This window comes from Lactuca saligna, chromosome 6 (genome assembly GCF_052625555.1).
Source record: "Lactuca saligna cultivar CGN05327 chromosome 6, ASM5262555v1, whole genome shotgun sequence".
In the NCBI taxonomy this organism is placed as follows: domain Eukaryota; kingdom Viridiplantae; phylum Streptophyta; class Magnoliopsida; order Asterales; family Asteraceae; genus Lactuca; species Lactuca saligna.
In genome coordinates this window covers 123736431-123750917 of record NC_136422.1, presented here as the reverse complement: position 1 = coordinate 123750917, position 14487 = coordinate 123736431, and the positions used below count along the sequence as shown (strand labels likewise).

The window sequence follows — 14487 nt, the reverse complement described above, 5'->3', positions numbered from 1 at the left end:
TTTGTATAATTAGATGTTCAATCTATTTTATCAACTAATTGTTGAATGTTATTCCACGAAATGTTTTTCATTGAAGGCAACATCTCTGTTGTTATGTCATCTGACATTTATGTGTAATTGTTGGACTAAGATGTTTTTGACCTTTTAAACCCCATATGTTCCATTCCTCGTCAATTGAACCACAACCCACTTTGGACAACTTTGTACAATTCCCCAACATTTAATGTCGTTGAAACCACTTTTTCTTTGTGCCAATAAGTTATAAATTTCATTGAACTTAACAATCTTTTGTTTCAAGTCTCACAATTCTAAAGATAGTTATTGGCCAATAGTACAAGTGAGCAAATGTCTAAAATAACCTTCACCATAGCTAGTAATGTATAAAAAGACTTCATTTTATACTTTATGCAAAGATAACAGATGTTGCAATTAACACAATAACATCACAAAACAGAAATGGTATTCTGTATATATAGAACCATGCAATCTTTTTTATAAAGGCCCATTTGTTTTGCAGTACAGAACAAGACATTGTCCACCCCAAAAAAGTAAGACAAGACAAAGATTTGCTCTCATCTATGCAAATGACATAAATGCCCCTCCTTATAGAAAATTGTACCTACATCACTCTGCTTTTGCATCTCCAGAGCAGCAACCACCACCATGGTGGTGGTGGTGGTGGTGATGTTGATGTAGAGTTTTTCCTTTGAGTTCTTTCCTCATATCATATGCATCTTCTCCATCTGCATAATATTTAGCCTCCATGTCATGAATCTTGTATCCCAATGTTTCTGTGTACAAATTGAATGCTGCCCTGTTACTCTTCCTCACATGGAGTGACACATACTCAGCACCAAAAACCTAATTTTTTTTACAAAAGATGAAATCATTTTATGCAAAGAACAAAGAGAAGGATATGGTTTATAATTCAAAAAGATATGAATAAGCTATAACGATTTATGAGCACATTTGGATAAAGGTAGCAGCTTATGTTCATTGATTTGTTTATTACAGTACTGAACAAAGACACGACAAAAAATGGACTTTAGCAAGCGATCACAGAAGAAGTGATCACGAATCACGATATATCAAATACTATCGAATGATTCAAATCCAAATTCATTCACAACTCAATCCTATCCAATCAAATTACTCAAAAACCGATATCAAAATTCGCAAATTGACGAAATAGAGAGATAGACCTACCTGTTCCATGGCGTTCTGAGCAGCGGCCATGAGCTTGGTTGCGAGCCCTAATTTACGATGCGTTCGAAGAACAGCGAGGGAAGTGATGTGTCCGTGACACTCGGTGGTTTCTTCTTCCATCTTAGCAAGCACATAACCGACGATCTTTCCTCCATAATCTTCGGCGACGTAGAGGAGCTGGGGCCATGAGAGAATGTGGTAGAAGTAGTATTTCATTTGGTAGTTTTCAGGAAGACAGAAGAGGTTGCAGGCTTGCATCGCAAGCAGGTCGTCTATGGTAGCTTTGCGTATGCACACCATTTTCGAAATTGGATTGAGAAGATGTGGCGTTTCTTCGGAAAAGACGGGTTAGGGTTTTGTTTTGGAGACAGAGAAAACAACACTGAAATCTATCGCTCCCAAATCTGTAATTTCAATGGCGTTTAATTAAAGACAAAATTTCACAATCCGTCCTACGGTTTACAGAATATCACATTTTGAGGATTTCCTAGCAAAAAGTCACGCGACTGATCCTTGTGGTTTGTAAAATTACATTAAAGGTCTTCTTGCCGTTAAATCTAACTTTTCAGCTGTTAGATTTTTAATGGAAAATACTATTTTGCCCTTGTAACAATATTGTAATACACTACAAACCTCAAGGACCATTCGTGTAATTTTATAAATTTGAAATTTTATGTATATATAAATTATAGACAAAATTGCAAAAATGGTCCCTGTGGTATGCATTTTTTGGGGGGTTTTAGTCGAAACCCCGACTTTTTTGGATTGATGGTCATTTTGAGCTAATTTCATTGCGGATTTGGTCCCTCTCCAAATTGAAAAAGACTAAAATACCCTTAATATATTTATTTTCATTTTTCTTTCTGTTTTAACCATTTTATAATTAATAAATATATACAAAATCTCTCTCTCTCTCTCTCTCTCTCTCCCCTCCCATGGTCTTCTTCCCCACCCACCCCTTCTTCTTTATTTTTCTTTCTTCCATTAGATCACCTGCAACCCAAAATCAAAAAGGAAAATTCATTCATTATTTTGTGTATAATCGCTACCAGCAAACAAATCCAGTTAATAACTTACCACCACTACACTTCTCTCCCCTTTATATATACTTCCGTTTTTATCTAGGTTAAGAAATTATCACATTGAAATTCATCAGCTTGATGCCAAAGAGTCTAACCTTACACCAAAACCAGGTTTACTTCATACAAAAGAGACATCTTGCTTCAGAATTCAAAATTACCACACCAGATCTTGAAACATAAGATAAAAAGGATTACAATCGAAATAAGTACAAAAAGAAACATGTTGATCAAAAGCATTCAGTGAAAGGAATGTGGAGGTCGTCGATGGAAGGGCGACAAAGGTCATTGGTAAAAGTGGAAGCACCGTTGGGATTGAAGAAAGAATAAGGGTGGGATGGTGGGGTGGATTAGCTTTGATACGAGATGAAGAAATGGGGAAGGAGGTTCGATGGAGTGTAAGGGTTTGTGACGGGGAAAAAGAAAGATGAAGGAGAGCCCCAATTGTTGTCTACAGGCGACATTCCTCCACTTCTTGGTCCTCTAACTGAATCGTACATGATTCCTCAGATGTTGAATCCAGTATAGTTGGAGATGTTAGAAGCTTAATTTTCAAAGATGTTAGTCTGATTGCAGAGAGATCTTGATGTCACTGTAGATCTATGGACATGATGAGGTAGTGGTCACGGTGGTTGTTGGTGATAACTCAGTGGGTGTATTTGGAATTTTAATTAAGAAGGAAGATATGAGGAAGATGAAGTGTTCCTGGTAAAAGATGTGGGGTATACGAGAGAGAAAGAGAGAGAGAGAGAGAGAGAGAGAGAGAGAGAGAGAGACCCAAATTAATTATTCATTTTCTTTTTCATTTAAATTAAATAGAAAAAAATGAAAAATTATAACAAAAGGGCATTATAGTCATTTCAATTTTACAAGGGACCAAATTTACATACAAACATGGCCAAAAGGACCACCAATCCAAAAAAGTCGTGGTTTGGACTAAAACTCCAAAAAATAGCATACCACGGGGACCATTTTTGCAGTTTTGTCTAAATTATAACTATAAACTTTGTGTATATATATATATATATATATATATATATATATATATATATATATATATATATATATATATATATATATATATATATATATATATATTCAACAACTTGATAATTTTTTTTTTGTCTTTTTTGCATTTTATTTTCTATTTTTATTTTATAATTTTAGTTATTTATGGTTTTTTAATGTTTTTATTTATATTGATTCAAATAAATAAACTTAAGTTCAATAAACCATATCAAAATCTTTTTTTCTTACTTATGAGTTGAAACGTTAATGTTTTTTTTTGTTACGGTTTATATATATATTTATTTATTTTTTTACTTTGATTTTCTATAGTTAATATCGTTAGCAATTTTATGTTTGCATTTATCATTATTATTATTTCACATTTTGTTGTTTTTTTTATATATACTTAGTTATTTATTATTCTTCTATTGTTTTTATTTATTTTGATTCAAGTAATGAAAATAAGAAAAAAAAAAATCAAACCCTAAAGTTGTAAAATACTCTAATATATTAATACATCTTACACTTTTCATATTTTTTTGGTGTTTTTTGCATTTTTTTTATTAACTTTGATTATTTATGATTTTCGTAACTTTTTTTATTTTGATTTGTGTAAATAAAAAAGTTATGTTTATTTTCTTTATTTATATTTGTAAATACAACTATTTTATTTACGTGAATCAAAATAAAAAAGTTACAAAAACCATAAATAACCAAAATTATAAAAAAAACCAAAAAAACTCAAACACCAAAATTGTAAAATACTCTAATATATTCATACATTTTACACTTTTTGGAAAATGTCAAAAAAAAATTATCATGTTGATGAAAAATAAAACGAAAAAACGAAAAAAAAATAAAAAAGAAATAATTAAAAAATAAAAATAGGAAAATGATTAAAAAATAATATGAAAAAAGTTTAAAAAAATAACAATAATAATAATACTAATTTTAAAAAAAAATACGAAAAAACCAATAAAAGATGAAAATGTAAAATGTATTAATATATTAGAGTATATTAGAATTTGGTGTTTGAGTTTTTGTTTATTGTTTTTTCTATTTTCGTTACTTGAATCAACATAAATAAAAACAATAGAAGAATAATAAATAATTAAAATTATAACAAAATTAGAAAACAAAAGGTCAAATAATGATAATGATAAATGTAATTATAAAATTGTTAACGATATTAACTATGGAGCATAAAAAATCATGAAAAGTAACAACATTAAAAAAATAATAATAATAAAAAATAAAAAATAAAAAACACTAACGCTTTAATTTGCAAATAAGAAAAATTATAGGAAAAATAATTTCGACATGGTTTATTGAATTTAAGTTTATTTACTTGATTAAAAATATAATAAAAAACCATAAATAACTAAAACTATAAAATAAAAACAGAAAACAAAATGTCAAAAAGATAAAAAAAAAATTATCAAATTGTTGAAATTATATATATATATATATATATATATATATATATATATATATATATATATATATATATATATATATATATATATATATATATATAAAATTTACATAAATAAAAAATGCGAAATTTATAATTTATATATATACATAAAATTTCAAATTTATAAAACTACACGAATGGTCCTTGAGGTTTGTAGTGTTTTGCAATATTGGTATAAGGGCAAAATAGTCTTTTCCAAAAAAATTTAATAGCTAAAAAGTTAGATTTAACGGCAGGAGTACCTTTTATGTAATTTTACAAACCACAGGGACTAGTTGCATGACTTTTTGCTAGGAAGTCTTCAAGGTGCGATATTTTGTAAACCACACGGACCAATTATGAAAATTTGTCTTTAATTAATTATAGAGAAAACATCATAAATGGTCCCTGTGGTTTCCCAAAATCTGAAGTTTAATCATGTGGTTTAGAAACGTCATAGCTGGTCCCTGTGCTTGCAAAACGTTTGATAGTTGGTCCTTATCCCTAACTCGTTAAGTTTTGACCGTTAATTGAGGGCATTTTCGTCATTTCACTACCACATGGACCATTTACGATGTTTTCTCTTATTAAAAAAAATAAAAAAAATAAAATAATATTCTCTCTCTCTCTCTCTCTCTCTCTCTCTCTCTCCCTCTCTCTCTTCCCGATCAACACACAGACACTCATTAACAGCCATGAAATACCTAACCTAAATCTTCAACACCTTCCACTAAATGTTTCTGAAAATTGGGAGAGTGGAAGTACAAGGAACTTGAGTAACTACAATGTATCTAAGGATTTGAAATCGGACCTTCAAGATTACCCAACATACACACAACACACACAGAGACTCGATTAATCTTCGGCACTCTCCATCACCGACAAAACCCCTTTCATCTCCGACAATGCCCTTCCTCCACTTACACATCTTCAGATTACACACCTAAAATCGATACACATACAAACTTATAGATCTAGGGAATGGACACACATACACTTATGATTGGTTTGGGGAAGAACATCAATCGATTCCTATTCGATAGATGCAGGGCATCTACACTTGGATACTTCTTCAAGATATGCAGTGCATCTACACTTTGATTCTTCTTCAAGAGCTTCGATTAAATCCACTTTGTCACTTTTAGGTTTAAGTGATCGGAGTAGGATGAAAGGCGGTCAAATTTGACTATGGAGATGAAGGAAACGAGCATGAGGGGGAAGAAAAAGAATGAAGGAACGGGGAATCTATTGGTGCTTCTCTTCCAATACCTAACTATGAAACAATCCAAACCAACATCAAATCAGTGATTTAGGTATGAGTCTTCTAAGGCAACGGGAATCAGCGATTTTGTACTGCTGTGTTGACTTCTTCGTATCCGTTGATATCTTTGGGGGTTAGAAGCGGGGGATGATGATTGATTTGAGAGTCACTGGAGGATACGTTGTTGAGTATTTCGGAGGAATTCCATCGTTTCCATGGAGGTGTACATTCTTACTGTGAGATTAACGTTAGGGGGAAGGATGAAGGTGATGGACGATGAGAGGCTTCGGAGCTAGAGGAGGGAGAAGGGATAATCACCGTACGGTGGAGGTCGGTTTCTCATTATAAACAATAACAGAGGGAAATTGTAGATCGGTTGCAATGTTGTTGAGAGAGAGAGAGAGAGAGAGAGAGAGAGAGAGAATATTATTTCATTTTTTTATTTTTTTTAAAAAAGAGAAAATATCATAAATGGTCCATATGGTATTGAAATGATGAAAATGTCCTTCAGTTAACGGACAAAACTTAACGGAGTTAGGGATAAGGACCAACTATCAAAAGTTTTGAAAGCACAGGGACCAACTATGACGTTTTTAAACCACAATGTGACATCCCCAAAATCACGGCCAGAAAAGACCGGTTTTGTTTATACTTTATTTCAAAATCAGAGTTATCTTTTAATAAAAGGGTTGCGGAATTTGTCCCAAAACAATAATATGATAAAGATTTATCAAAAGCATTTCCATAGAAATGTATTTCATTAAAAGACTCGGGATGTCATGTTCGTACAGATCAAAAGTATAAACAGTACAATATAAGCCTTACTACATTATTTCATATCTACAGGCCTATATCCGTAATCCCTCGTCCAAAACATCACACCTATGCTCATGCGCCACTACCTGTAATGCATAAAACTGAGTGGGTCAGGCTTGGGAGCCTGGTGAGCACATAGGGTTTTCAACCCACAATAAGTTTATTAATTTCATCAATCAACAATAACCCGATTACCCGTTCCCGTTATCCTCACTTTACGTCCCTAAACACCTATCATAAGGGACCTAGCCTAAGGATCATCATCGGGACGGACACTACTGCTAAGGGGATTCCTCAGCAATAAATGTCCTAATAGGCAACCATGTGGGGGATGGAGTACACCGGTGAACACATCGTTCACAACACCTACAGGTTGCGAACCTGCTAGTGTTCCACTGGACTGTCTAGAAGAGTCCGTGGTCGTCATCTATACTCCGCTAGATGACTGGATCAACAACAACAACATCGAGGCCTCTCATCATTTTATCACACATCACCTATTACATCTACCCATGTTTTACCCCAACATTTTCGTAGATATAAAATACATATACAGTTTAAATCATTGAAAACATGTATAACAACGTTCATCTAACATAGATAGCAAGTATTCAGATAATATGCACACATAGCACGTAATTTATATAAAATACTTCATATCTATGTGTAAGTTGAAGGTAACTATGCACTCACCGGAAAAGGTGGTGATTCCGAACTCAGACAGTGCTTCGCTTCTTAAAAAGAATTTTTCTTCGACGAAACCTAGTATTATTACCACTAGAGTTTAGTTTATTATTCGTCGAGACTAATTAATAGTCTAGCTATTATTATTATTATATAAGCGTCAAAAAAAATACTTATATAACCCATAATAATAGCCCAAGTATTTATTATAAGTTCCTAATAACGTTACTATAATTAAATAAAAGTTATATTAAAAATAGCGTAGGCGTAGCTCACTTACAGCGGGTTTTATAGAAAACCAGGCTTTGCTTGGAGCAGCGTTCCCGAGCCGAAAAGCTCTTCTTCTCAGAGCCTTCGAGCACTCCGGGGCTTCCGCCTCGTGCTAGGGAGATTCCCTAGGCTTTTCGGGGGATTTCGGGGCTAGAGAGAGGTTCTAGAGAGAGAGAGAGAGTAAAGAGAAGAAAGAATGGGAAAGGTGTGAAGAAAATGAGGGTGGGAGAGGTGGTATTTATAGGGTGAAATGTGGCTGAACTTGGTGCCACATGTCACCATCTGGTGGCAAGCCTTGGGGAGAAAGCAATGGCCAAGATTGTGCCACATCACCCATTTTCGCACAGCACACTTCCGACTTCTAAAATCCGTAACTTTCACATACGACCTCCGTTTTTGACGTTCTTTATATCCACGCGTAGGTAATAATAAGATCTACAACTTTCATTTTGACACCGTCAGCTAATTCTCGACCGATCTTAAATTTAACAGTACAAGGAGATTATACTGTTAAACGTCTGCGTAAAATTAATAACTTCTACATACGGACTCTGTTTTTGTCTGTCTTTTTACCGTTGATTTCCTATTAATGAGATCTTCAACTCTCATTTACGTTGCGTAAGCCAAAAACCGCTCGAACTAAAATTCGAGTTTCAGGCCGTGCACTGCTAAGCCGAATCTTAGAAAAATCATAACTTCTTCATACGAAGTCAGATTTGGGCGTTCTTTTTATCGATGTTCTTAGTTTAACATATTCTACGACTTTTGTTTAGATTGCTAAGGCTAAAAAGTCTTCTATCGTAAATTCACTATTTACGTTTCCCGGTGTCGTGCCGGTTTTGTCGTAAAACTTCGGCGGGCCATAACTTCTTCTTTATAGCTCGGATTTCGGCATTCTTTATATGAACGGAAACCTTGAGACATATTCTACAACTTTATGTAGAGATATCGGGATTATCTCACACTTTAATTTTGACGCTCATTTTTATTCTTTATTAATTATACATTTATAATTAAATAATAAACACATAAACACACATAATTCACATAATACTCAAATATTTCATATTTATTACTTCAAAAAGAGTTACAATAGTTGACCTAGACTATTACATTGACAAAAATGCTTAGCCCTGAAAACCCGGGCGTTACAATTCTCACCCCCTTAGGATGATTCCGTCCCGGAATCATGCATCAGCAAACAGATGTGGATAGCGACTCATCATGTCATCCTCTGTTTCCCAAGTGAGATTCGGCCCATTCGAATGTTTCCATCGTACTAGCACCAAGTCGACCATCTTGCGTCGTAACTTCTTAGTCTTACGGTCAATAATTGCCTCAGGCTCTTCGATCAGCCTTTTATTCTCATCCATCCTTAATTCCGAGATTGGAATTATGTCGGGAACATCTCCCATGAATTTCCTCAAATAACACACATGGAAGGTGTTATGAATACCATTGAGTTCTTCGGGCAATTCCAGCTTGTAAGCTTGGTTCCCAATCCTCTGAAGAACTTTGAATGGTCCAATAAACCTTGGACTCAACTTTCCTCGTTTCCCAAATCGTATAAGTCCCTTCCACGGTGAGACTGATAGCTTCATTTTATTTACTTCTTTTTATAGTTTATTTTAGCATATTTCATTCATAATTTAGATAATTTCCATGCATATTTTCCTTTTTGTTATTTTATGACTATTTCGGGTACTCTCGAATCTTGTGAGCATAATTGCAGGTTTTCGGGTCTAGCGGAGTGGGAGTGTTCGGGACGTATAGGAGGCGATGAGATTTGGTAGACAAAAATGACGTTGGGCTTGATGGGTAGTGGAGATGATGCATAGAGTGATCTTGATGATTATTTGAAGACTTGGAGAGAAATAAACTTTAAATTTGCAAGATGGGGGGGAATATTCAAGCGTACGTAAATTATTAATCGGGCAAGTTCACGAGCTTTGGAGGACTTAGAGAGGTCAAATTGGGCTAAAAATGAAGAAAAACTTGAAGAAAATGGGCTAGGAGGTGATTGGATTCGACCTGGGCCAAGTGGGCTAAGCTATGGAGGCCCAAAACCTCAAAGATGCTACATCCAGGGACCACCCGCGCAACCCACCCGCGCAAGAGCACGCGGGTCGCGCAAGGCCCTGCAGGGGCAATTTCGGAAATCCTTCTTTTGAGCTATTTGAGGAAGGTTGGTGCCCATCTTTTGCATACTCTTGAACCCCCGATTTTTGAAGATTCTCTCTGGAGTTTTGGGGACTTTTGAAGGCCAAGAACCCTTGAAGAACATCATATTTTTACCTCTTGATTCTTGCTTAATGTTTGGTACAAATTTCTCTAACCTTGTTTCTTTGTGTTTAGCCATGCTTGGCTAAACTAATATTGGTTGACTTTTGTTTAATCCTTTGAACTTTTGTTGAATGTTGAAGAATCCATGAACATGTTCTTGAATCTTTATGGAAATGTTTTGTGTTTTAACATCTTATCATTACTTGTATGTTTTAGTTCATGAGTTTAAATGTGTTTGTGGTGATTAGTTGGCTAATTTCTTGATTAAGTAAAGGATCCTCAAATTAGCAAGCAACAAATGATTTTTGTGTTGTTTTTACTTCACACAATCATAAAAACATTTCCTCCAACATGGTGGTGAAAGCATTTGACCCCTCTTGGATTTGGTGACTTTTTGGTTCTTAATGCTAGTTGACTTTCACTAATTACATGCTATTTGGAATTAGTGACTTTGACTAAGGAAATTGTTATGAGCATCTCTAGCCATTTCAACAATTAAGAAAAGTCTAGGTAATCTCAAGCTTCTTGGATTACTATAGTCAAATTGAGGATTTAAAACAAGTATTGCACCATTGAATTCTAATGATATGTTCATCAAAAGTCAAAGTGAGAAAACTTTAAGTCAACCATCTTTCCCTTATTGATTTTACATCAAATTCTTATTTTTGTTGCAATTGTCTATCTAAATCATAGTTAATTCTAGTTAGATTCAAGTATTTCAAAACACCAAAACCCCCCATTTTATTTTTTATTGTTATTTTACAAGTATTTTTACAAAGAGATTTTTCATAGAGTTAGAAATTGAACCAATCTCCGTGGATTCGATCCCTTTACCACTATACACTATTTAGTGTGTAACATTTAGGGTTATTATTTGTGTTGGCCTCGACAACCACCAAATTTTTGGCGCCGTTGCCGGGGATTGGTTTATTTTTAATCAATTTATTTCTCTATGCCTAGATCTCATTGTGCAGGTACTCAAATTTAAATTCTTGAAATTAAAAAAAAAAAAAAAGAAGTATGGTTCGGAGATGAACACTCCTTGCACCGAAGAGCGACTTTCTGAGCTAGCTCAGTTAGTTATGATGATTGAAAGTGACCAAAGTGTGCAGCCCACACCTCTTCTTTGCGATTTTTGTGCCCAAAATGGACATCATTCCGACACGTGTTCATATTTACAAGGAGAATGGGGAGACGTGCAAGAGAAGGGAAGATACTATTTGTCAAACCAATCGAGTTATGATCAACCTCAACATGATCAATGGTGGGACAACAACCAAGTTTGGGGAAATAACCAATACCAAAACCCATACCAAACTTGGGGAAATAACCAATACCCACCAACTCCACTGTTCCAAGAACCCTATCCTTACCCTCCTCAACAAACTGAAACGCCAAGCATGTCCTTAGAGGACATTGTTAAAAGCATTGCCACTTCTACCCAAAATTTTCAGGAAACAACCCAAGCTAGCCTCAAAAGCTTAGAGCAACAAATAACACAAATTGCTCAATCAATTAGTTTAATGGAAGCTCAAGACAAATTACCATCCGAAAAGAGCCCATCGCGTAGTGCATGTTCCATTCCGTTGAATGATGAGAAAATTTTTGATGGCCCAAGAGTGTTATATGAAGAAGAGGAAGAAGAAGTAGAAGTGGAAGAGGTTGTCAAAGAAGAAGAAGAAATTGAAAAAGCTGACAATGAAACTATAGAGGAAGTGATAGGGGTTAATGAAAGAGAGGTTGAGCCGCCCACTACCATTAAGAAACTAACTCCATTGGTAGACCAACCACAAGAGATGGAAGCGATAAATTTGTCGGACTCTTCAAAGGATACGTATCACAAGAAAGAAGATGCCCAACCGGTCACCTACTCAAAAACCATGTCAAAGAAGGAAGAGTTGGTCACCTTAATGAACAAGTACAAGAAAGAATATGGTTGGATGATTGCTATAATCAAAGGTTTGAGTCCGGTATGGTTCTCCCGTAAAAAGAAAGTCAAATACAAGAAAAGAGTCTCAATGGAGGTGTGGAAATTAAAAAATATCGACACGGGGAAAATTTACAAGGTTAATGGACATCGATTGAAGCCATTCAATGAAGTTTTTGATTCAAATGTCCAAGATGTCGTCCATTTGGACGCCCCAAAGTGTTAAAGTGAAGTTTGGAGGCGTCTCGCCAAAGACGTTAAAGAATGGCATTTTTGGAAAGCATTGTGTTTTTGTGTTTTTAATTTGAATAAATGACTTTTGAAGATGCTTTTGGGATTCAAAAGAATTTTTTTTGAAGAAATCAAGAGTTTCTAGGTTTTTGGGGCCTTCCAAAGCGAGAACGGGTGAAAAACGAAGAAAAATGAAGCAAAAATGAAGATCAGGATCAGGGGGTTGCGCGACCCGCGTGCTGTTGCGCGGGTGGGTTGCGCGGCCAGGTGTGATGAAGCGACATTGGCCCAAGACTTAACTGCAAGGTCTGCGCGACCCGCGTGCTACACTGCGCGACCCGCGCACTGTGCTGGGCAATTTGGGCTATTTTTGGCTATTATTTGACCAGGTGTTGACCAAAGGTTTTAATGAGTTGACCTTTTGACTTTTCTTGACCAACATTGACCGAAATTGACCCTTTTTGACCCATAGATTAAAATGTTCAGCTTCTCTTCTTCTTCATTTAATCATCTTGACCTCCCACTCCATTCCTCTCATATAACCTTCCAGCACCCACCTCGCTTGAAAATTCAAGATTGGCGGAGCTCTACCGGTCGTAATTTCACGAAACCACCACCACAGACATTTCCCGCCGCCCGACCCCCCGATCTAGGTCCTTTCTGCCCTTTCCTTAAGCATTGAGGACAATGCTTGTTCTTAAGCTTGGGGTGGGGCATTTCCCTTTTTTTTTTCTTACTCTTTTTCATGCATTTTTAGTTAGGTTGCATAACATATTAGTTTAAGTTAATTTGCATTCATTTTTTTTTTTTTTTATAAAATTTCAAAAAGATTTTATTTTCTTCTTTTCTACTTTTTATTTTTGCATAACATTTAGCTTAAGACATTAGCATTCATGCATTTTTGTTGTCTGTTTATTCTCACCTCTCTTGGATGCCATGGAACAGGTTCACAGTTATTGTATCATTATTGGTCCAGGATCTTGTTGCTATCTCACCCATCGAATCGGGACCACTAGCTGCAGTTTGGGATTTCATACTTGGGATCAGATGCTGGTAGCTTAAAGGGGTAAGTGATCATGGCCAGGTAGTTTCATGAAGAATTATGCATACAATACTAACAACTGTAGGATATACTATAGCAATGGGTGTTCTTAGCCTTGCGGTCACTACCGCGGAGAGGATCACACTTGATCATGTTTGAACTGTTAGGATGAAGCATTGGTGCTTGTCCCCGAGTAGAATCCATATCCGGTCTCTTTACATCACCATATCTTTTTGCGATTTTCTTAGAATTTAGAGAGTCTTTTAGTCCACATTTGGACATTTTCATTATCTTTGAAAAACCACAAGTTTGAAAAGGAGCTTACATTACATCTTTATGCTCCACACATGGTCATTTTCACACTTAGGCCATTCGGATTATATCATTACCCTTTCGGTTCCACCTCCACACCTTTGGGAACCAAATTTTGAGTCAAAGGGTTTACTTGATAAAAAAAAAAAAAAAACAAAAAAAAAAAAAAAAACAAAAAAACAAAAAAAAACAAAAAAAAAAAAACAAAAACAAAATGAAGCATGCAAATTTTCAGTTGCAACTATCTTAGATAGGTGGTCGGTTCAATTATTGAACAAATTTCCCAACATCTTGGTCACCCGACGTTTGATATTCATTTGTATAGATCTGTTTTATTGTATATAGATCGAGTTGTTATTTTTTTTTATTTTTTTTTCTTTCTCACAAATTGGTGATGTCAGAGAGACTGTCGAGTCGGATACTACGGGAGGTTTGGGCCAACACCAAGTGAATCGATTCCTACAACGGTGCCCGAGCGATTAAACCTAGTTACACATGAGAGAAACCGGCAAATGTGAGATCAGAGTGTACACTTAAAAAAGAGCTCCACCCGAGCCCATCCAGTTGCTTTCTCCCTACTACAGATGTTCTTCATTGTATACATGTTCCATTGAGGTTGCGACTGCTCATCCCTCCTTACTCACCTAAAGGAGTTGTCCTGGCTGTGGTTTATGGTTCCATTGTCATCGGATGAAAAAGTTGTGAGATAGCAGCGAAATCAATTCTGACCATGTTGACTAACGTCGAACAGGTTCCATGGTTCTATCCATTCTTTTTATTTCTAGGGTAGTTCATCCCAAGTTCATTTAGTCTTGTCTTACTTGAGGACAAGTAAGGTTTAAGCTTGGGGTGATTTGATAGCTTCATTTTATTTACTTCTTTTTATAGTTTATTTTAGCATATTTCATTCAT

The 14487-nt window shown here is 35.3% G+C and overlaps 1 protein-coding gene across 1 annotated transcript; it reads right to left on the bottom strand.

Annotated features, from left to right (window-relative positions):
* Positions 1-443: 443 nt before the first annotated feature.
* LOC144999675 (N-terminal acetyltransferase A complex catalytic subunit NAA10-like) lies at positions 444-1615 on the bottom strand. The gene is made up of 2 exons (XM_078958804.1): positions 1207-1615; positions 444-861 (listed from the first exon to the last, which is right to left on the bottom strand). The coding sequence occupies exons 1-2, from the start codon at positions 1504-1506 to the stop codon at positions 625-627; spliced, it is 537 nt and encodes a 178-aa protein (XP_078814930.1). The 5' UTR covers positions 1507-1615; the 3' UTR covers positions 444-624.
* Between the last annotated feature and the right edge of the window lie 12872 nt (positions 1616-14487).